This window comes from Lissotriton helveticus, chromosome 5_1 (assembly GCF_964261635.1).
Source record: "Lissotriton helveticus chromosome 5_1, aLisHel1.1, whole genome shotgun sequence".
NCBI classification, from domain to species: domain Eukaryota; kingdom Metazoa; phylum Chordata; class Amphibia; order Caudata; family Salamandridae; genus Lissotriton; species Lissotriton helveticus.
In genome coordinates this window covers 434,484,858-434,509,836 of record NC_136065.1, presented here as the reverse complement: position 1 = coordinate 434,509,836, position 24,979 = coordinate 434,484,858, and the positions used below count along the sequence as shown (strand labels likewise).

Sequence of the window (24,979 nt, the reverse complement as noted above, 5' to 3'; positions counted from 1 at the left end):
TTGCTTGTTTCTGGCGGAGAGAAGGGGAGTCTGGGAGCCTACATGAAGATATCCTCCTCCACACTTCCTTTTTCCTACTTTTAGAACCTAGTTAGATGGAGCGACAGGCACACTGCTAGTTGGGGTTAGGCGAAAGCCATATGCAGGGGTGCAGGGTGGGGGGTTGGGGTGTTTTCTATTGTCTTTGTTCGTTTCTGTGTCCGATATCCTATTAATATCCTGATATCGGGTGCCTTCCTATGGGGTAATCCTGCTCGATGGGTGGACGGGTCCCAGGGGTGATATTGCTCGCATTGAACTGTAGAATGTATTGTGTGCTATTTTTGCATGATTGTTGCGGTCGTAGTTTCACTTTCAGTTCTCTTGCCTTACACACTCCTGCCACTTGGAAATATCCTGTCTGCAACGCTTCGGTCTCTAGGGGTGGTGGGGTCTGTGATTAATGCTGACTGATCTGAAAAGAACGTTTTTCCTGTTTTAACGCGACCGCACGACAGCAATTATTCATAACATCATCTTTGCCCTGGGGAACGCCTATTGATTTACTCTATGATGGTATAATTGTATTATGTTCCGTGAAATAAGGTACCTGTAATTGGCTTTTATGTTTTTTCACTTTAATAAAAAGATTTATAAAAAAAAAAAAAGCACAAAGCACCACTCTGTCATATGGTCATGCTAAACCGGGGGAAAGTCACAAGTTCAGGCCAATTGCGATGGAGTGCGGGCTGGATAAGGGACCAGGCTAGTCTAGCTGAAAAACGTACCTTTTCAAAATCTGGTGCTGAGAGTCCAGTTCGCTGTGGAGGAGACCACGAGGAGCAAAGAGGGCGTTGCTGATGGTCGTCGCTCTAGCACGAAGAGCCGGACTGGCGTCTCCGACGTTGATGAAGTGTGAAGATCTGGTCTGACATCGCTGGAGCTTCACATTGTCTGTCACATTGGGCTGTCGATGATGAAGCGCGAAGTACAGATCTTGTGTTATCGGTTGCTTTAGCGCAAAGAATAGAGTTCACCGGAGCTTCGCTTGGGCCGTCATCACGGGTGGCTCAGCACAATGGGGCCCATACGCTTTCGCTAAGAGCCCAAAACTTCAGGATTTCTCCCTTTCTTGCCAGAGGGTGCACTCGGATGCCAATCAGTGGTCCAGGACCCAGGGAAGCACGTCTTGGGGTTCAGGGACTTACACTCATTGAAGCCAGCAGGGCTCAGGCAGGCCCAGTTGCAACAGGCCAGCTGGGCAGCTGCAAGGAGGACTCTGAAACTTGTTGTGCTGCTGTAGCTCAGAACAGCAGGCCTGATCAGGATCAGGCTTCCTTCCTTCCTCTGCCAAATCCCTTTGAATAACCCTTCACTGCAGCCTGAACATGCGTAACCACATCAACTTGATGGCCAAATCAGCCAGATTTCACCTGAGCTACCTAAGGAAACGGAAACCTTTCCTAGACACTCCCAATCTAAAAATGGCAGTGCAGGCACTAGTCATCTCTAGACTGGAATATGATTGCTCTACCCTCTAGGGTTTACCCAAGACCTTCCTGGCCCCATTAAAAGCTTGCCTCAACACAGCCGGCAGACTTCTAACAGGCTCAAGGAAATTTGACCACATTTCACCGCACCTGAAAGCTCTGAACTGGCTTCCTCTTGAGGCCAGAATTCAACTTAAATTGGCATGTATCCCGCACAAGGCTCTATACTCAAACTCCCCTGCATTTCTTGCCCAGAAACTCGTGGTATCTGGAGGAGCCAGCAACTCCCGTTCTGCCAGAGATTTTTTGCTCCAACCAGCACGCTTGCGGAAAGAAAAACGTACAATCCAGCCTTCTCTGGGGCTGCACCAAGAATATGGAACTCACTCCCACCGCCATTAGAAGAATTCCATCTCTGGCACACTTTAAAAAGGATGCCAAAACCGTCCTAATGGGCAAATTCCTCTCCTGAATTTTGTCTTGAAATCACCTTAGCGACCTTTTCCTGCTTCCTTTACTCCTGCTCATTGGTCTATCCGGATGCTATCCACCCGGCACCTCCGGGCATCCCACCCTGGGATCGGGGACCTCCTGGTTCTCATAAATGGTTTTACTTGTGTTTATCCCAAATGTAGCCACACACCCCCCACCCTCCCAAGTCGCTTGTATACAACTTGTGAATCCTGTAATGCACTCTGATACCCTAACGGATCAAGTTTACTTGTGTTTATACCAAATGTATCCACACCCTGCTAAGTCTCTTGTATGCAACTTGTGAATCCTGTAAAGCGCTCAGATACCCTAACGGGTCAAGTTTGCGCTCTATAAAACACAAATAAATAAATAGGCACTGGGGAGGTCCTTCCAGCAGCAGGACAGTCCTTCATTTGAGTTTTTCACAGGTCCAGAAGTGATCTGATGAATGGTCCAAGAGGTCCAATATTTATACTAGGGGGGGCCGGAACTCCCAGAGTTCTACTCCGTGGAACTCCGCTGAGTTATCTCAAAACTCCATGAGATTCCATGGAGTGCCGCCCGGTCTTAATGCTGAGCTGTTGCTGAGATGCTTTAGCAAAGAATTGTCAGGCGCTCGCGCATGCTGACAACTGTGTAGATCGTTCTTAGGATCGTTCTTAGGCTCATACACTGAGATCAGCGCAAGCCACGCAGGTCCTGTTTCTTGCAGCTACAGAAGCTGAAGGGGCCTGGGTTGAGGGAGGCCCAAGAATCCGAGGTGCGCTAGGAGATGTGGTGCAGGAGCCAGAAGGGTTGGCGGCAGTTCTCTCCCCACGGCTGGCACCATGTGAAGCTCATCTCTGTTGGCAAGTTAATCAGTGAGACCCTAGAGGACTGGAGCTACCCAACCACCTTTACTGCCAGGATGGGGTACTGAAGGGGCATGGTCAGCGGCATTGAGGATGTGAGAGTGAGGAGTGCAAGGGAATGACAGAGCTCTTAAGCCCTCAATTGCTAATAGGGTTCAACACGTTACTTGGGATTACAGGAAGATTCAGTGCTCGACCATTAAAAGGATGGGGATGCTATAATATTATACAATAAAAGGGGCTTAGAACGTTGCACGGGGTGTGGGAGGTGGTTCTTAAAAGCAGGCATGCCTCTGGATGTAGGTTCATTCCACAGGGCAAATTTGAACAGTTCTTAAGAATTGTGGTGCATTCCTGGGGTGTACTTGAAGTAGAAAGGGGCGGGGGAGGTTTAGGACATCGATATGAGGCGGGCAGAGGGTGTATGGTGGCCACCTTGCCCTACATCATCAATAAACCCACTTAATATTAACTGGGTTTTATTTTACCAATCATTGTTATCAGGTGCAATATTCCAGTCAGTTCAATGTAAGTGCAACAATACTACAGCTTCCATAAAGCATTAGTGTATGAAATGAAAGGTCAGCATGGGAAACGTGGGTTTCTGCAGACGTGTAGTGAGATGGCAATCCTGTAGGGGAGGAGGTCGAAGTAGTGGTCATTTTATGAGTGTACTTCAGGACACTTCATGGTGTGGCATAGAACATTCTGCTTTGGGAGACGGGTAGGCGAGACTTGGGATTCCACTTTGGTGTAATGTTGGTGAATTTTAATGTGTAGGGGCTCAAAACACTCTCCTAGGCAGTGAAGGGTTTGAATATTCATTTGAAGTGGCTCAAAACATGCCAATGTGAGATATGTGGAGCATCTGCAATTTCACGTGTAACGCCTTTGCCGGTCTGGGCCTTTTAGTCAACAGTACTTTGGAAGCTGGGATTTCTGTATGCACGTAGAACAAGGGTACCTATTCATGCAGCCATGGCGTGGTGGTGTTTACATCCACATATGTAGGCCAGCTGGCCCGAACTTTGATTAGTTAGGCCAATCTTGTTAGTCTGACACTTTGCAATTGCATTCCTTGGTTTGTGTAACAAGTATGAGCTTAAAATCCTTAACTACTGTACAAAAAATAATAAAATCAATAGAACCGAATTGTCTTGCGAACCTAAAGACAATAGTATACAAGGCAATAGAACAAACTTGTGACTACAGAAGGTTTCACATGTGCACAAACCAATAAAAGCATTAAGAAATGAGTTGCCACAATAAGGGGGTAGAGGGGGGGGCGTGCATTCTACATTCATCTCGAGGAGCCAAGTGGGGTCGGGCCCGTTACTTTTGGGAACTGCATGCAAAGCCCAAGACGGGCTTCAGAAGCTTAAAGTGGTAGGTCCAGACAGCATATGTGTGGCTGGCAGCACTCAAGGTCGGGGCTCAGATAAAGCATATCACCATACTATACATGTTGCCCACGGCAGGTTTGAGATATCAGCCTGTGGAGGCATGACAACTTTGCTTCCCCTCAGAAAAGGAGCCATAAAGCGAGGCACAGCAGAGGTCATGATGTACAGCTGCGACAGTCGCAGTTGGCAAATGACAGCAAGTGAAGGGGACGCAGCGACGGCTGCGTGCGGATATGAGCATGCATCCTGAGGCAACATGTGACCGTCTTGGAACAGAAACAGCTGCGCTGGCCCCGGACTTCAGCCTTTGGTGTCAGATCCGCCGGGAGTTCAAGCCGTCAGCTGTAGTGCTAAGAGTCTAGGTGTGAGCAGCACACACCGTTAATTCCACTCCGCAGGTGGTTGGCAGTGGAGGTTTTGCCGAACTACGCGCTCCAAGTGGAGAGCAGAGTGGCAGAACTCCACAAACTCTGCAAGCTGAGCGGAGTTTACCGCTCAGACCATATCATACCAGGTGCTAGTCTTTGAAGTGGGAGGGTCTTCCTATTCTGCACCTATATCTGCTTCTGGAAAGTTCCTCCCTTAACCTGCCAAAGCTGCCAATAGTATAGGGTGACAAAAGGCTGGTGTCAAGTTCTTTTGTTTGTATACTGGAGGGAGCCCTTCGAAACGTAAGTGGGGCAGGGAACAACTTCACCACAACCATCCTTGCATGATGGCCCATCCTACCAACAACTAGTCCCCCTTTTTAGGTCTCGCCTAGCGTTGCAGCGTGTAAGCGCTACTTTCTCTGCGAGGCATATTGTAGTAGGGTAGGTTTTAGAAGTGGTGTGGAAGCCCCTCACCTTGTTTCCATTGGCTTGCGCCATCGTCCATGCTAAACGCTGGCTTTCGATTCTAAATGAGGCTTTTTAGTCCCTCCTTGTTACTGCCCTGTCTCCTTCTGGGACGGCCCATCTGGACTGGATCTGTTACTTGTGGCGTTACATGGTGTCCTTTAATTACTGGGTAAGCACTTTTTTTTTATCATTCGTGCAATGACAGTTTAACATTGCGGCAGTTTCAGCACTAATAATGGCTGCCATGTTATTGTTTTGTAACTTACCATTGAGTTTATTGCTCTGTGTTTTTCCGACGGCCCGGCCTGATAGCAGAGCAGCGGAGCTAGGGAGACGGAGAGGTAGTGTTTGCTCTCTGTTTATTTATTTATTATTTTTACTTTAATTCGGAGCCCGGGCCCCCTTGGATACCGCACTCTGTCTATTTTTTTATTTTAATGCATCCCCCCCTTCCGCCCCCTGCACCCCACTCCACCAGTCAGGGGCCACCCGGGGCCCCACCTGTGCCGGTGAGCCGTCCCTTCCTGGCAGGACCAACGCTTGTTCTCTCTTCCAATCTCTGTCTTCCTCTCTTCCCTTCATAAAAGGGGAAAGAAAAAGTTGTGTTTGAAAAAAAGATTGGACTAGTTTGCAGAGGGTAATTAGTTGTGCTGTGGGCTATCTTCACTGCTCTCTCGTCTTCCCACGGTCAGCACAATTAACATAAAATAGAAACCGAAAGTAGAAAGTCGTCATGAGGCACATTGTTTGTGTGGTGATGGGCGGGGGCATATGTATCCTAAACAAACAAGTGAACCAATGCCAACAAACAAAAGAATGGGTGTTGGGTAAAGTAGATGCAACACATAAAACTGAAATACATTAATGGTTAACAACAAATAAAATATGCCACGCAGCAATGCACCTTTGGACATACAAGGGTTGGAGCTTCAGAAGTACTTTTGCTAGAACAAATAAAATCTGATTATATTTGACCCTAACTCAGGAGAGATTTAAACATAACGAGTCATGTTTTAATGTATTTATATATAAATATACGTGACAAGATTGGAGCGCGTTGTTGAAATGTGCACGAAAAAATATAGATTTCCAAAATAATTTGGGGATAATAGCTGGAGTCACAAGATGAAGTGACTATCTTGCAGAGTGGGATTCCAAAAGGGTCTTGACATGGCCACAGAGGAAGACAGAAATGCAACGGTTTGCTGGCGATTTGGTTATGGTATGTTTAACATTCTTCTGGAAGGGCTGATAATTAGTACTTAAATATGCATTTTTTGTAAAATCGTTTGTTTGAGTTTTTTAATATGGTAACCTTGCCTTTGCTTGATTTATTAGTATTGTAGGAATAGTAGTAGGAAAATACTTTATTCAGTTATCAAAAAACCATCAAAGAATACATAGAAACAGTACAAATGCATATATGGCATCAATATAAAAACAATTACAGTACATAAAACATAATGATTTTAGAGATTGCTGTACAGTCGTGATGTTCATGATAAGTATGCATTTATCTCCAAAGATAAAAACAATTGGGTTAAGATAAAAGTGATTAAAAATACAATGTGAAAAATACCATAATCAGGAAGTCCCAGTGCAACATACATCATAAAACAAGGTACAAGAACGCAGAGTAAATGTCACATTCTAAGCTCTAAAGGAATCTGCATGAATGAAAAACAGTACACTAAATCCAGAGTATTGATTGTGTTCATTAGTGATCATAAGTCGGGAGGAAGGAACAAGGGGACCCTACTCACTGAGGAACCAGGGTGACTAAATTATAACAAGAAACACGGTTCCTGTGGAATGATAATCTTCATAAATGAGTGAACGGCGCACACTGGTGATAAACTTGAGGGTTGGAGTGATATAAAAGAGAGGGACCGACCACACCACTAGTTAGGTTTTGATAAGTCTGTATTGAAAATACATCATAGGGAAATAATACATCAAAACATTTGTGCAAAGTGTCCCATGTGTAACAAAGGAACCTAAAAATTTAGTGAATTCAGCAAGATAGAAGAGTAAAAGACAAAAAGTGTATAGGACACCCACCCAAATGTGTCAATTCTAACACCTCCTCTTCCTTTCTGCACTGCTGCACCTTTCACTGTCTTCCTAATGACTGACGGTGGGCCCCCTTTCAATTTTGCGGCAGGAACTGCATGTCCTCTTGGCCAAAAGGGCTATTAAGAGGGTGCCTGTGCCAGAAGTCGGACATGGTTGTTACTCCCGCTACTTTCCGGTGCCAAAAATTGACGAATGCCTCGGACCTATTTTAGACCTGTGCCCTCTCAACTGCTTACCTCCATAGGGAAAATGTTTAAATGCTCCTGCTGGCCCAGGCCTTGTCTGCCCTGGGCCCTGCGGTCTGGATGGTAGCATTGGACCTGCAGAACGTCTATTTCCAGCTACCTGTCCTGCCAGCCCACCGGCGTTACATGCAGTTTGTGATTGGATTGCAGCATTTTCAGTTGCTGTGCTTCTTTTTGGTGTACATGAAATTAATGGCGGAGGTGGCAGCACATCTTCGGAGGTCAGGGTGCTAGTCTTCTACTATCTGGACGACTGACTGTTGAAGATGGGCTCCCCTCAGACAGTTGTCATTCTCTTCCAGGCTTTGGTAAACCTCCTGCTATCTTTAAGCAGGGTTGGCTCCTCCATAATGGCAGAAGAGCGTCGCCCCACTAAAAAATAAAATGATAATAAAACCACTTTATTATAATTTTATTTTTCATTACTCCCAGCCAAGGTGTGGGCGGGGCCATCCTGCAGAGCGTCACAGTCAGGGAGTAGTGTTTGGGCACTTGTAAGTGCACATGTCTGTCTAGTCAGCCACTCATGTTCCTCCAACCCAGCTGTGTAGCAATAGCTGGGTTGGAGAAGCGCCCCAGTCTCCCTGGGCCTTAGTGAGCGTCCAGTCAGCCCGCTCAGGCCGATCACAGCGCTGCTCTCATGCTGGTATTATCAGCACGGTGATTGCCCCCTGGGAGCCTGTGCAGCGTGAGCAGCGTCGGAAGAGGACCACGGAGGCGGCTGTCGCAGGAGCAGGTAAGTTATTTTTTTTGTTTTATTATTTTCCCCTCAGCCCCGTCTCCCGCCCCCTGCGTTGCCTCCACACCCCCAATATTGGAGCAGCCACCACTGTCTTTAAGGTTCATTAGCAACATGCCAAAGTTAACCCTGCTTCCTGCTTGGACTCTCCCCTTCATCTTAACATTGCTCTGTTTCATGCCTTTCCACCGAGAAAGAGAGTGCAGGACAGTCAGACATCGATCCGAACTTTTCAGCCTTGGTCTGGGATTTCAGTGAGATCAACTCCAAGTCTGCTTCGACTGATGGCCTCCTGCATCTGTTGATCTAGCCAGGTAGGTGGCATATGTGGGCTCTGCAGTGGGATCTAAAGTTTGAATGGTCCCAACACCAAAAGGACCTCTCCTACCAAATTCAGATTTCAAAAGGAGGCTGCAAAAGATCTGCAGTGGTGGTTACTGTATCGTGATTAGGTCATCTCTAGACCCCCTCCCTTCCTCACTCAGACCCGACCATGGTGGTCAATATGTCGCTTCTGGGTTGAAGTGGCCATCTTGAGAGGTGGAGATCAGAGGCCTCTGGTCTAGCAGAGTTTGCTTTCCACATACGCCATCTGGAGCTGCAGGCTGCCTGCCTGGCTTTGAAATAAATCCATCCATCCATCAAGGGTAGGCTGGTGCAGGTACTCTCTGACAAACGCCCCCGTCATGTGGTACTGCAACAAACAGGGCGAGGTGGGTCCACCGACCATGTGCCAGGAGGCTCTGTGCCTATTGACTTGCTGAATCACAAGTGGCAGCTACACCTGTTGGTGGTGCAACGTCTTTTCCGCAAATTAGGAGAACTATGGCTCGATCTGTTTGCCACTCCTGAGAATGTGCAATGTCCGCACCCCTGCTCGTTGGAGTTTCCACAATGTTTCTTGCTTGGAGACACGTTTGACCTCAAGTGGAACTTGGCACTCCTGCCTGCGTTTCTATAGATACTGCTCCTACTCCAAGTTCTTAAGATGATCAGAAACAACTGAGCCCATGTCATCATACTGCTTCAGATTGGGCACCGAGAGCACGGTATCCAGAACTCCTGGGCTTGAGCATCTGTCCTCCGATCAGGCTGCCCCTTCGGTAGGACCTGCTGTTGCACCATTAGGGCTGGATTCTGCACCAACGCCTTCGCAATCTCCACCTTCATGCATAGAGATTGCGCTACCACAGCTAAACACCTCTGACCTTCATCCGGAGGTGGTAGGTGGCATTTTGGCAGCCAGGTGTCCCTTGACTAAAAATATACACGTGTTGCTGTGACAAATGTATGCCTTAGTGTGGTTTTCAGCAGATTTACCCCCTTCAGGCCAAGTTACCTAACTCTTTATTGTTTCTTTTTTCCCTAGCCCAGCAAGGCTTTTCCCTAAGCACAGATAAAGTGTACCTTTTAGCTCTTTCTGCATTTTTGCGGTAGCTGGATCTGCCTTCTTTGTTCAGGGCTCCTGTTATGGGATTTTTTTAAAGGTTACAATATTTATTCCCTCCCTTATGCCACAGTGGGACCTTGACTTGGTTCTCACCATTTTAATGTGCACTCCATTTAAGATACTTCACAGGTATCCCTTGTTGCTCTTCACCCTCAACACAGTGGTCCTCATTTCATTAACACCAGCGCAGCATGTGAGTGAGCTTCAAGCGCTCTGTGTAAACCCGCCATACACCACCTTGATCCTAGACAAACTGGATCTGCGGACTCTGGTATCACTTCTGCCATAATTGTGACACCATTCCATGACAGTCAAACCCTCACCTGAGACAATCTATGCACCACCTCACCACTCTACGGAGGGGGATAGACTCCATCGTTTGGACCCCAACAGAGCGCCGAGGCGCTATATAAATCGTGCCAAAGACCACCGGGTGGAGGATCAGCTCTTTGTGGGGTTCGCTGGAGTGAAAAAAAGGCTAGGCTGTGCAGAAGAAAACCATCTCCCACTGGAATATGCTTTGTATTAAGAACTTCTATGCATTGGCTAAAAAACAGCCTACAGAAGGACTGCATGCTCATTCTACCAGGGCAAAAGCTGCTACCACTGTGTCGGCATGCAGAGTCCCTGTCCTTGACATTTGCCAGGCAGCTACGTGGGTGTTCCTCCATATATTCATGAAGCACTATTGTTTAGACAGTTGGATCTACTGAGAGGAGCATTTCACATGCTCGGTCCTGCAGGACTTTCTGGTTTGAGTCAGTTCACAAGCCCGCCTCCATATAGGTACTACTTTGTTATGTATTCAAAAGATAAGGAATCTGCTAGCTAGAAGTCTCCATGAGAAGAACAATTTAATTACCTTCAGTAATGCACTTTCTGGTAGAGATTATCTAGCCTCCGATTTCTCACCAACCCTCCCATTTTCCCCATTCTGGGATTGGACTCTATCCATTCATAAGATCCAAAATGTAGGAATCTGCACACTGGTCACACTAATTTGCCTTTGGTCCTCTTCATCTTTGGGGCGCAGATAATATCGAAAGCAACTGACGTCAGTTCACTTGAGAGGCATATATAAAGGGACTCGCCATGTACCAGCACACAGAGGTGCTGCTGAAAAGTTTCCAGATTCAGTCCAATGCCTGGGGAATAATCAAAAGGTGAGGAGTATGCAGCTAGATAGAGCCTCTACCACAAAGAGTGTTACCGAAGGTAAGTAACTTGTTCTTTGGGTGTTATGTGCATCTGAACAGTTAAGGCTTTAGCTTTGCCACAGAATGTTCCCACAGAGGGCAGGGATTGTGTAGTAATGAAATAAAAGGTTACTGCAAAATTACTAATTGTTATGTCTCCTGCCTTGTGTTTGTTCTGTCACTGTATGATGACTTATGGTAGAGGTAGAGGTGCTTAGATATCAAATACCTGTGCCTACTATAATTTTGTGCTAAAGAATGGGTTGCAGACACTTGTGAGTCCCTTAAGTTTTACACATTGAGGGGGCACTCATTTTGCATTTGCACAATTTGAATGGATAAGTTGCTGTAGTGCATAGTTACATGGGCCCACGTAAATAAAGACGCCTTTCCTTTGACCGTTTTCGTGTGCAGGCACAAGGTAAAAAAATCCTGTTAAAGGTGGCTCTAACTATTCTTTTTCCAGTTACAGCAACTCTTGCCTCTCTCCTCCTTACCCGCATTCACACATTTGAGGAGCACAAACATTCGTCTCCTCAGGTTTTTTCTGGCCCTTCTCCAAAGGCATAGTGGGAGTGCACTTGCAAAGGCACCGCAAGGCTATGTGTGGATCCAATTCACAATGACCTCTGAAATGGAGCTTGGAGGCGTGCAGACGTGTGTGCACTCATTGATTGCGCCCACACTAGTGGGCTCCTTTCAGCCTCCTTCAAAGGTCAGAATCATTTGGGGAAACCTAGAATTGTTGCACACAAGAGATGTAGTCAAGCACATGGCAAAAATCATAAGGAAAAGAGTAGCAAAATGGATGCGCTCCCCAAGTCTGCACTATGCACATCCGACGAGGGTGCACACTATGAAAACTAAGGTTCGATGCTCTTTATGATAATCCAGACATTGGACTTTTTCCAATTTATTTTGATTCTGCTCTGCTTTTACTCTGTCAGGCACATTTTGTGTGGGATAGGCACAGTTAATTACTGTGAATCGGAAAAGTTGAAGAAAAGGTCCATTTTGAGTGCATTCAGAAAATACCTCCCATGGATCTATGGGCTGTGGTACAGAAGACCCAAAAACATACTTTGGTTACAGAGGAGCAGAGTTCGGCAGACCCCAGAACTTCAAGATGGTGCACATTACTATGGGAACACTCAGCGGCATGGTCCAGCTAAAGGTGGAAACCAGAGAGGAGTCTCCTCTCACGCTGACCCTGTGGCACATTACAACTGTTCTTCATAAGCAGCAAGTAATAACTCGGTGTTTGGTCCACTCTGGAGAGATTTGGTATTAATTCCAGATTATTTGGTGTGTACATAGTGTACGGCGCATTCTGCATTTTGTAGCCTGTCAAAGAGCGTTTAGAATTCCTGTTTTTTTTCTTCACATGTTTTACTTTTGAAGTGCTCCTTGAAGTGCACCTCGTCCGAGATACAGAGAACGACAACAAATTAAACAACAATTTGCCGGTTTGAGAGACTCTGAATTATCTTGAAAGAGGCTTTGAGAGTTGACTCTTATTTAGCCTAAATCTTTTCTTTTGAAGCATTTCTGGAGGATAATCTACAAGAGACATTAAAGACTCAGCTAAAACAAAAAGACAGGATGATAGGATATTCCTCTGTGTGTGTCTGTGTGTGTGCGTGTGTGTGTGTTTACAAATATATACGCACCTACACATATATACGTGAAATTTGTAGTCTTTACAATTTAGTAAGAAACCTTAGTATAGTTGAAAGTGATAGTGAAGAAACAACACTCGTACATGAAAATGACCATACAGTGTAGAAGAGAAGCTTAAGCCTCCACGATTAAATGCATAGAGGTTTTAGTGTTTTTGGGGAGATTGTTTCAGACTACTGTTGAAAGAGATATTAAAAAGAGCAATAATAATTAGTTAATGTGTAACCCTAGTAGATTGCAGTTGTAATTGCATTTATTTAGTGCATTCTTCCCGTGATGAGAAGTTGAAGCGCTGTACACCAGGCAGTGTGTTGCTTTGGAAAGCCTAAGTTGGGGCTTAGGCCAGTATTTATTGTTGGTTGTTGTCTGCTTTTGGTATTAGTCTTGTGTGCTCGCACAAACCATTCCATGCGTTCACTCCTGTTTCTTTGTGGTGTATTAAATTAATATGAATTATTTGTGGATATTAGTAGGAGGGTATTTTAAAAATGCACGTTTGAGAATATTAGATAAGCTAGAGAAGGTTAGGTGTTGTTAGATTTTAGGTGTATGACTTGGAGTGGAGGACAGGTGATCTTGTAAATGAGTTGTGGGCAGCTTGCAAAAATAGAATAATAGAGATTAAGGAAACATGCAAGTGAGAGAAAAGGTTGTACTCGGTGAGAGAAGGCATGCAGATGATGAAAGGTAAGGAGAGGGCAATTTTAGAGTAAAAAGGAAAGGTGACAAAGTTTTGAGTAAGGGTCAGTGTTTCTTGACAGATTCTAGGAACATAAAGGAACTTTTTTGAGAGAGCATGCAATTTGAGGGTGCAAGACTGTATAAAGGAAGCAACAATATTGTTTGCATGGTAGGTATTTGTGATTGGCACTAAAATCGGGCAAACTGCCCTACTAAGCTACTGCTGGACCTGCACTCCAGTGAGGTCAGCTGAAGAGCTCAAGGGTCGGAAGCAAAAAAATAACTCTTGACACACATTTAACAAAATATCAAGTCCTTAGGCTGCGCTCAGAGTAGGCAGTAAACTCAAAATCATAGCAATGTAAGAAAATACATGATTAACAAATGCAACATTGAAAATGCTAGAGCAGGGGTCTCCAACCTTTTCTGTAGTAAGAGCTAATTCTGATGAAGGAAAGTCCTGCTGAGCTACTAGCATATTTCATCACTGTAAAATGCCAATGATATGTATTAACATTACACTTGACCACCCTAAGCACAGTTATCAGTAGTAACCCCCTAAAAATTTCAGGTGAAGTTATCAGAAGAATGCTAGGAAAACGTTTATCAATATTAAATGCTTGTAATGAAGTAACATTCAAATCTTCATTTGCTGTGTGCCACACAGGGTAGTACCACAGCAGTAAGCCTCTGAAACTCAAATTGTATTATCATTCAGCTAACAACTTTAAATGTGTTTTAGAATTGCAATATTATGTCTTCATTCGCATATTAGCTTTTGAAAATACACATCGTTTTCTATCAAAATCCCTTTCAGCTTTGAGCAATCAAACTCAATTTTCCAGAAGAAAAACCTTTTTAAAATAAAAGCATAATTATTCTTTTAAAAATCAAATAAGTTTTCATTGTTAGAGAATATACAGTCCCTAAACATCAGCTTTTAGTTTTCATTGAGTTTTCATTTTCATTATAGATTTCATTGATTCATTTAATAGGGTTTACACAGCACAGAAGAGCCTTACCACTCAGTTTGGCAATATAATGCACTCACTTCAGGACATAGGCCAACCCTTGTGAGGTAGTATGTGTTGAGGCTGGAGCAACTGAGGAACACAGAGGTTAAACCACAATGTGGTGTTTCCTTGAGAGAAGCTCCTCCAAAATGTTGAGTTGTCACTGAATGCCAGTACTCCTCCAACCCTCCCAGTGCCTCCAGGGCCCCTTCTAGAGGCCAGGCTGTAGGATGTGTATGCAGAACCCTGAAATCCACATTGTTAATGTATTACCTATTGCACCCCAGCCCGTCTTTAGAGTGTTCCAGAAACACATTGATACAGCATACATTTTGCTCCTGAATTCATCTATGGAATGCTCTCTGGGATCCAGTGTGGCCACTTTCAAAGGGCACCTTTGGAGGGCACATTCACTGCACGATACCTCACAGGTGGTTCACAGTTAGCGGGTCACTGTTTATTGCAGAATTTCACCAGAAGCACCTGTTGGGTAATTCAGTAATGCAAACGTGCACCTGAAAGCATAAGCCTAAGCTCCAATGCCCTTTTAATTTGTAATGGGCCATCAATACTATAAGACTGAGCTCCAAAACCACGTGGCTTGCAACAGTCCCTTGGCACAACCAACTTAATCAAAGGAAAATCCACACTGGCAATTTGATCTGCCCTTTTGTAGTGTCTAAATTTCAAATGAAGCATTTTACTTGGCTGTAAATTTGTAATGACTGTTTTTAATTTCTGTTTATACAGAGTTCTTTTGAATTGCCACTTAAGAACGTTATCATCTAAAACAAAAGTATTGTGTTTTTGAACTATAGTCAATAGTTTTTCTCTTCTCTATTTCAAGTGTTCTATACACTGTAGTATCACTGTCATTTTAGTAGGCAGATTAATGGTTTGTTCTAAATTGTGTTTAGAACTGGTGATGCTGCATTGTGACTTCACAACATACATACGTGTTCTCTTTTGTATCTTTCAGGATAGAGAAGAAACGCACAATAGTTCCGACTTTGGCCAAAGCTGTGAAAGAACAGAATGGGCGGGAAGTGAATTGGGAATACTTCTACCAGCTGCTCTTCACACTGGAGAACCTGAAGTTGGTACACATCACCTGCCACAAGAAAACAAGCCACAATCTCGCTTGTGATGATGCCAGAATATATAAGAAAAGAGCCAAGAAAAAGGCCACGTGACCTTAACTGGGCTGATCTCATAGGGGGTATTCTCCAGAATTCCACTAGTGAGAAAATACAGAAAAATAACTAAAAGCACAACATTTTCCACAACAACCCGTTTTCAGGTCTGCATAGCACATCACTGAGTTATCACATCAGACTGCTGCCAAAGCCAAACACTGCCTTTGAAGCAGGTTGTTGCTCAAGTGGAAGTGTTAACTGCACTGATGGATCAGCAGAGAAGCTAACTAGATTTCAGTGAAACTAACATATTATTATAGTTGCACTTTTCTGTATATAGTCCATCTCTGTCTAAACTACTACGTTTACTCTCAGACAAGCACAACAGGAAATTTACGGGTTTGGAATTGTGATTTTTGGTGTTTATGAAAAATATTAAGTTCCTTCAACAACTTCATACAACAGTGGTGTAATTTAAAGAATTAAAAGTGCAATTAAGGGAAGAGTACTGGAAAATCAGGCTTAAAAGGCCAGAAGGAATTGTGTGCCATCCATTTGTTAACCCAAATGGACAATATGATGTGCCATTAGTGTGATTTTCTCCACAAAAGCGTGCATTTTGCAAACTATGCGGAGATTTTATTGTGTAAAGGCTTAGAAGGGAAAATCCGATACATTCATTACATTTTGTTAAATCACACAGTGGTTTTACAAACCCAGGCAAACTGCTGTTCTATACACAAAGTAACCATAATTCAGATAACCAACACTTGAAAACCTGCTTAGATTAATTTCCTAATTCTGCCTCAAAGTAATTTGGGGCTTTGAATTTATCAAGATTTAAAAGGTAATTAAGAAGTCGATATATCATAGTTTAACGTGGTGAAGTACATTTATCTTCATCTTCGAATACACCTCGTGTCTTACCATACCTTTTCCATTTTGCTCCACAAGCAAAATGGAAATTTTCAAGAAGCATGATCTTGATCATTTTAGTGACCATTTCTCAAATGGGGAGTTCGTTGCTGGGCGTTTCTGCATGATGATTGATGTTACTACCAAAGAGTAGAAAAATATCAAATTATCTTAGCTCTGATTTTGGTATACATTTTGCCATCGAGAACTATCCAGGCATCCTAGTTTGAAGGTATTTGCATCAATTTCCTCAGTATTCAAGTACATTGGTGTCGCAAGAGAGATTCCCCAAAAACATGCTTTCTATTCTCTGTGGCCTTGTTATATCATGTACATTGATTACTGATCCTGGGTGCAGTTTTATTTTGTCTCTCAGTATGGTATAAATCAATACACGCAGAAGAATTGTAAACATCTGAAGTTGTAATTAACTAGAAGGTGATGCATATTTACATTAATTTTCTCCCATATCTCTGATGGTATTAACCTCTCTGGATCCACTAGTCACGGAGTATGAATATTTGTGTGCTAAAGGGTCATGGCTGCTACAAAACTTTCAGTCTACTCAACCAATGTAGCCTCTGGCTTTTATATTATCTTTTGCCCCGTGGACATGATGTTATTTTGATCAGGACTTTGATGTTTCGTGCTATATTGCAAAGGATGAGCATTTTCATCTTCCTGAACATTTTCACCTTCCTGAACATTTTCACAGTTTTATCTCGTACATGGCTGAATTTACCAGTGGTAATCTAGAATCAGTTGATGAGTGCTAGCTCAGATGCTATCTGGCATTAGAGAGACTTCCATGATTAGTTTTGTAGTTTTTATTAACTCAGCTGCAACCCTTTCTTTACATTTGTTGCGATTAGGTCCAATCTATCTCTTCCCTTATAGATCTTTTAAGCATGAACATCACTGTTTTCTTTAAAATTATTTTCTTTTAGAGAGGAGTCCTTGTCACCTAGAGTCTCATATTATTATGGGAGGCTTCCTCATTTCAGTGACTTGAAGAAGAAATGGTAATTCTCGAAGGGACATTTTGTACTGTTCGGCTCCAGGTTTTCTTTTGCCAAGTTATTTTTAATCTGCGCTGGCCGTTACAAATATTGTTTTTTTTTTGTTTTGTTGTATTCTTGAGATTGCTCCTTAGATAGGGACTGTGATAGAGTCTGAAGAGAGAGGGTTATTTGGGAAACTGTTGGAACAGTGATCAATTCATTAGTTTGAGGTAAAAGAGGGGGCAATGTCTTTGGGCTTTTGTCAACAATACCTCTATTCTGAAGTTTAAAACTTGTTGTCTCACGACTTGTCTCTTTAATTGATTTGACATATTACACTTGGATTCCGTTAAGTCAGCGATTTACATGGGCTCTGACCCATCTTCCTTCTTTTTACTGAGGTATGCTCCAAGCACTGAAAACTGATTGTTTGTGGCAGGTCTTAATTTTGATTTCTCAAGTAATCCTTGTCTTTGGTTGGAGAAAAGAGGATATATCATTTTACATTCACCCGTATTTTTTCCTGAATATTCCTGCTCGCTGACCTCTTCTGTGATTGATGGGTGGGGGCCTCTCCCTCAATCCTACAAATCTATAATAACCTTGTTTGTTTCAGTCAAGACACAAAGCTTTTTTACAAAGCAGGTCTATTCTCTTAGGTCCTTGGCTTCTTCTGATTTCGATTGCAACCCCTAACCCCTTTTATCTTTACCTTTTGGATGCAGCTGATCCTAGTTTTGCCCTTCAGAAGGCAGATTCATGGGTAACTTATCTGGAGAACCAATGGACTCACTCACTGTGATTTCCTCATAGTTTGTTCTGCTTATGCTAGCATAGTCTGCAGCTGGAACTTGCAGAGGTGTGGCAATGTCTGCCGAGATAAGGGCAGTCTGTTCCACAGACGGTCACACTTTCGGTCACACTTCTCACTGGAGGAGGCCTAGTCTCTTGGTTTACTCCTCCTCTTCCTGTCTCAAAGTGGGTGCCGTTAGTGTCCCATTTCCTGATATAGATGCATCTGCCAGGTGATGAACGTTGAGCCACTTTCTCGTCTTACACCGCAGCTGCTCCAGTTGCTATCTTATTCCTCCACCTCACCTCTGCAAGGGAAGGCTTCACCTTGACTGTTCAGTCCTCCTCCGCTCCACTCATAAATGCAAGCTAATGGATTTATTATTGCAGAGGTTTTGTTTCCCCCCAACATTGTCAATCATCTTGTATCTTGTTTTATAGTTGGGGAGAAGGGGAAAAATGAGTTTGAACCTCTCCCCTTAACAGTCAGTCCTCTGCGCTAACCCCACTGGTTTCTTCTTGCTTAGCATGCTAGTGGCCATCTTTTTCATGTTTTAAATATTTGTAAAGGTTGCTATGCTAGTTTGTGCTGAGATATATTGAACAAGCCACTCAGCCCAAAGGGGCCATTTTAGGGAAACTCAGACCATTGCGTACATTATCCATACTTAAAGTGGGCTTTGGTCAGCCCATTGCTTGTCATTGGTTGGCTTTCTTGGCAATCTCATTTCCTTGCATCTTATTCAGTGGCTTTCCTTTTTATGCTTTTGGCTATCTCTGGCCTGCAACATAGCTAATTTACTATCCTTTTGATTGGATGACTCGAATCCTTCCAAAGCTGACCTCAGGAAAAAAAAAAAAATTCTTTCAACTCTCCATTGGAGTTCTTATGTTAGCTTGCCCTCTCCCTAAGTTTTGTTTCCTCACTCACACCCTCGCAACCCTGTGCTCCCTACGTTGCTTCACTCTCTGTTTCTTCCCCACTCATTTCCTTCCTGCTATGCTTTTTCAGTTTTTTTTTTATATCCTCTTCTGTTCCTATTTTGCTCCCCCATACCACTCTGCTCACTGTTGCTCACCACTGTTTGTTGGTCTTATCATGCTTCCCTCATGCTTCCCCTTTTTTCTTTTCTTATATTTGTAATTGTTTTATTTTTTTGCCTTTTCCGTAGGATGTGACAGCTGCAACTATCAGTTCACTCCTTTCTCTATAATGTGGCGTCACAAACTTTTTATTTTTATATTCCCACTCCAAAATAGGCATACGCCGTCTTAGAATGACAGATTAAAAGTAAAGAAACAATGACCACCTCAATGTCATGATGCATAAAGGTTCATGAGTGGTGATTCATGCACGTGTCTACGTCATCACACTGGTATCTATTTATTGTGCCAGTGCTCTTTAGCATGGACAATAAAAATGTAGTTTCTTTTTCCCGATTCTCCATAGGATCAGCAAAAACAAAATGGCCACTGCAGCGATATCAGTGCCTTGACAAGTATGTTACTGTATAGTAACGCATGCATGCATATACATCAGCACACTGGGGCCTGACATTTTAGCTTTTATTTGGATTTTTTCCCAATGCTATTCTGCACCAGCAAAAGCATTTTTAAAATATATTTTTATGCTAGTTCTAGTCAGTATCCACAACAAGCATTGGCTTTGCCAGTGCTTGTTAAAAAGGCCCATTTACTCATTGTAATTTTAAGAATTAAATACAAAAACATTTGTGTTAGTTTTGTTCAGTCTTTAATTTGTAAAAAAAAAAAAATTTAAAAAATGTCTCCTCTGGCATGTTAGTAATTAACTGTGTGGCAAACTAAATTTTTTTAATGAACTGGACCGTTATAAGGGTCATAGTTTGGCTAAATAAAGTCCCTTCCGTACAGCATAATGTGAATAACATTGTTTTCCACAGCAAACCAAAATATTTTACAATGTATTATCTTCTGCCCTGGGTGCACATTCAGTAACGAAATTGGTAGTGGGCAATAACCACTTATTATTTCTCATTGTTTGCTGGAGTACTCCTGATCACTCCATAAACTCCCTCCAAGAGGAATTTTACAAACTTCATTGGAAAACCTGCTTCAAGATTAATTTAGTATTTTGCTGGTGGTATCAGTTGAAAACACTGACCTTTTTTCCTGAGTTGGGATTGATATGATGAATTTTGCATTTAAAAATAACAGGGTTTGAGGGAGTTCGATTTTGGTGCTATTTTTAATGTGTACATTTATTTTTTGTTAATAGATCAATTCTTTTGTTGAAATCTTTTTATTGACTGTTTTTTGACAGGAATATAATATAATAGTTCACCAATAGTAGATTGACACCTTGCCTGGGGAGTGACACTCAAATATATGCTTCAAGCAGCGACTAAGTCTAAGACCACAATGACACATAAATACGACTGTCAGAAAAAGGAAATGAAAATGTAACAGTAAAACATTCCTCAAACATTTCTCGCCTCCCTCCCCTTCTGTACAAGAAAACCAAACTGAACTGTGTATATCAGAGGAGGAGAGCTTCAGTCGGAAGTCGTGGCAGGGGTGCTGGGCAAGGGCCTTATAGAGCAATAGTCTTGGAATTTTTAATAGATTGAAATTGTACAACTAACTAATAAATGACAGTTTCTTCCGTTAAGTGCAAGTCTGTTCAAATTATTGTATTACTTGATGAAGTATTATCTGATGTGGATATAAATTCAGACTGTGTGGAATTTTGTTTCTGCAGTAAGAATTTTCCTAGTAAAATTTTGTGGCCGAATTGCCCCCTTAAACTAGGTTTTGCTAAAATGTTGTCCCACTAATCCAGATATTTGTCAGATTGTAACTCTAAATTTTAAACTTTCACAACTTTATAAAGTTCATGAAGTTGATGAAGCTTAAAAAACTTCTAATAGTGGGTGCTTTGCACACCCCCTGTTAAAAGTGCTTACTTCCCTGAAATAGTTTATTATATTATGCAAAACTGAGCCAATCAATTTTTACACTTGAATCACGAGCCACATAATTTCTAGTTGCACAACTGACTAATATGAAAATGGAAAGCTTTTCTCATTTATTATCAGTTTTTAAATGTGTGTATTTTCACTTGCAATAGACAACTATGATAGAGTTAACTGTTTATTTTAAAGACTTTTTGTTGGATGAAAATGAAATTCAAATTCACATTGTTATAGTTACTAATGTGACCATCCAAAAGAAAAGCCAAATAAATGTTTTTTTTCATATATCTGTGGTTTGCATTTACAGTTTTATTACAACCATGTTGAGTTTGGTAGTACAATTACAAGTTTTTCAAACATACATTTGTTGAGAAAGTTGCTCGCTAGATATGTGTACTTCAGCATCCGCCGGCATTCAATTATATTGTTTGCAACTTTCCTTACAAGTAAAGGCATTGCTATGATAAATTCTTTCACAGCAATTCTGTGATGTTCAGGTTCTTGGTGTTATGAGAGTGGATATTAAAAAAAAAAAGTAAAGCACTCTTGCAGACAATAGTAGATGGTTTAGAAACTGTTATGTTAGTAGAAAGTGCTAATCACACCTTGAAAGATGGTCAGAATTGGAAGGAAGCGGAATGTGGCAGGATAAATAGTGATGCTGAGAGAATGTATATATATATATTTATTTTCCGTAACGTGTATATAGCATAGTGGGGACTATCTGGTGCCGTAAGTTGGAATTGCTTGCCTGGAGCTATAACATGGAGTTGCTTTAAATATTGTAAGAGTCATTCATTTGCTCAGGCAAAGAGAAGGCAGTGGATATTGTGCTTTGAATGCTTGCTATCTAAATTAAAAGGCCTTTGCACTGCTCCGTATGTGAGCATGATCTTTGAGGTCCAAACTAACAAGCAATTTCCCCCTATTCTGACCTTATTTGATATGCTGACAGTTTGACTGCACCTGTCCTAGACAGCTGATCTGGGCCTGAAAAGTTTGTATCCACGCATGATTAAAAGACACAGAGATTTCTCAATTGACAAACTTTTACACATTCTTTCGGTATTTTATACATTCTCCTCAATAACATTTCCTAATAACGAGATAAAAGGCTAAAATGTTACGTGCCCACAAGTTATGTGTTCAATTGTGTGATCTTCTTTCTAAGTGTCCTGGACCTGAGGGCACACATCATATTTATTGCATAAAGCCTACCTGATTACCAGGCCCTCCAGCAACTTGGTGGGCACCCTGAGTATATTACTCCCAAGTTTTCTTGATATGAAAAGCACACCTTTCTTTACAGAGCTGCACAAGAGAATGGTAGTATACTGATCGTATTCTGTAAGATTTTTATTTAGTTAGTTATTTCATTCCCTCTTTTGTTTTTTTGTGGAGTTCCCCAACTAGAAGTAGTGGAGATTCTAGTTATAAAGGATTGTGCAATCGTGTTTGAATTGTTCTAAAGATTTGTGGTGATTTTCATTCTATAGTTGACCATACCTCTGGAGGTAGACCATCTGCTACTTTTCAAAGATTGTCATTGGACCTTGGTGTGTAGCCTGTGTTGCTCAAAATTTGGGCCAGTAGTTATGGGTATCTATAGATGTTGCATGTTTTAATTACTCCATCCTGGAAAGTGTTGTTATAGCTATCAAGGACCTTTGAAGTTTCGGACATCTAGTATTTCTAGAGAAACATATGACCTTACTAGAAGTACCCTCACAGATATCTGAGCTTCAACCACAGCTTGTCTGATGATTAGGAATCCTAGTTAATTACTTATTGCGAACTGTGCTGAAAGTATGCCTAGAGCTGGTTCCTGGAAACCCACCAATAAGCTGAGACAGGAATTTTTAAGAATGTCTTCATAATGTTTCTGCATCTGGGTTGAATACTGATGTGGAGAGAAAGTTGCACTTTACCACTGTAAAGTCCACATCCTGATTTACAGACTTGTGATGTCTTATAGAAACTTAGGTTCAGAAAAGGTACTTAGAACTTGCTTGAATTCCAACGGTATGACTGAAGTTTAGAGTTAGGGGTGGGTTTGTGGAGTTTATTTCATAGAGTTTTAGGAATATTTTTCCCAGTTGAATACATATTTTCTCTGTGGAGAAGAAATACATGTGCTAAAACATATTTAAGTGCACATTGTTTACCAGCAACTAGAAATTGTGGATGAGTACATGTTAAGTACTCCCAGAAACCTACTAAGGTGAGCAGATTGCCAACTTTTCAAAAAGCCTGTTTGTGAATTTGGCCTACATGGTGGTGTATGTTGAGTAGGATTAGTCTGAATATGTTTGCAGATTTTTTTAATGGGGGGGGGGCAGAGAAGATAAGGGCCTATCTTAGAAAATGTGCAATCTTCCTGTGTGGCAGTCTGTGAAATATGGGAAAGCAGCAATACAACAATAATTGCAGCAACCTCTTCAACACTTTGAAAATGATCAGTTTCCCAGGCAACCTAATTCTACAGGGCTTACTGCCCAGAGGTAGTCCCAGTGGTGAGTGCTGAATGAGTGCTAAGTGACCCACTTAGGTTATTTTTTATCTAGAATCATGGCTGAATTTTAAAAGCCAAATAGGACTTTCTTTAGAGAATGCCAAATATGTGATGACAGGTCTTGTTTTGAATGCGTGTATTGCTTCTTCCTCACCACATACTGGAGGAATGTGATATTTCCATTGGTTCCTCCTATAAGACTCTAAGGGACAAACAAAATGAGTCATATGGCAATGAGCCTGACAGGAGATCTGAGACTGCACATTTGGAGTGTTGGAAAACATCAGACCTTACTTTCTCTACCTTGAGGAAAATGAGCCAGCTGAATGAGAAAGTGATACAATCCTGGAAGACACTGGCCTGCCCATGAAGCAGGGAAACTACCCTCCCTTGCTCACATAAACAATGATCAATGCTATCTCTTCTCATGCATATTCAGACATCCTTATTGGGAAGTATCCCATTCTTTCAGACTGTCAACCACTGGTCCTCCTCCCTACGAGCTTTCCTGGATTTCATGTTGAAGTGGCCCTAGAATATGCCCTTGTTACCTACGACATCATTTAGCCAGTCATCGACTTGCTTCCCACCACTTATTCATAGTGACCAAATCATATTCGAAAGGAGGAGAGTGAAAAAAAATTGCCTTTGAACACGAGTTGGCTAGTACGAATATAGCTCTGTAATGCTGCAGATATGTCCGATGTTTCATGCACTTATTTGTTGATGTTCCGAGCCAGGATCTTATCAGACATCTGGTTTACATATAGATCTTCTTTTTATTTCTTGAAATCTATAAGAGACTTGTTTGTGGGGTATGACCAGCATCTGCTTAGGCAGTTAAACCTGAACAATATTAAGAGAAAAAGTGAAGTTTTTTAGATGCTTACTCATTTCACTATGAATCCTTTCGAAATTTCTTAGTACCTTCAAATATTTAGACGCAATTTATTAAGACCTATACTTCCTTACTGCTGATATTATTGAGTAATTGTATAAGAGAGTCTTTATAAAGGGTGTTGATAACATGATTTGGAGGTGGAGAACTATCAGCCCTTGGCAGCGCTTATTCTTATTCACCCTCTTTCTACCAAAGGACTGTAATCTCGAGCATCCCATTTTTCTCAGTATCACTGTTTTTGTGAAAAGAATAATACAGCTCTTGAGAGATGTTTTTGCTCTGAAGGCTATTTCGCTAAAATTGGCACCTTTGTTAAAGAGGGCTTGTTTCCAATTTAAAACTTTTAACAGATTACAGACATTTTAAAGTGTTAAGTCTGTATCAGTGTCATAAAAATAGACTTGAAGGTGAGGCCTCTTTGAAATCTTTTATTTTACCTGTATACCAGGCTGATCCATCTCATTTTCACTCTTTTCTGACAACAGAACTGTTGTATTTATTTATAGACAGAGTTGGACAGAGAATCGTTTCCTTTTTTGGGTTGTCATTTGATCTTCAATAGAATTGTTTTTTTGTTTATTTCTTCTTTTAAATGTAAGACGTTATTTAATTCTTAGTAAGAGGCCGCATAATAAGATTCTATAGTTCTGTT

At 42.0% G+C, this 24,979-nt stretch overlaps 1 protein-coding gene across 1 annotated transcript in view; it reads left to right on the top strand.

Annotated features, from left to right (window-relative positions):
- The window catches only part of DFFB (DNA fragmentation factor subunit beta), a 120,373-nt gene extending 100,629 nt beyond the window's left edge, over positions 1-19,744 (top strand). The window contains exon 7 of the mRNA XM_078642631.1: positions 15,096-19,744. Within this exon, the coding sequence (XP_078498757.1) occupies positions 15,096-15,309 (214 nt within the window). The 3' untranslated portion in view covers positions 15,310-19,744. The remainder of the gene's footprint in view (positions 1-15,095) is intronic.
- The last annotated feature ends 5,235 nt before the right edge of the window (positions 19,745-24,979 follow it).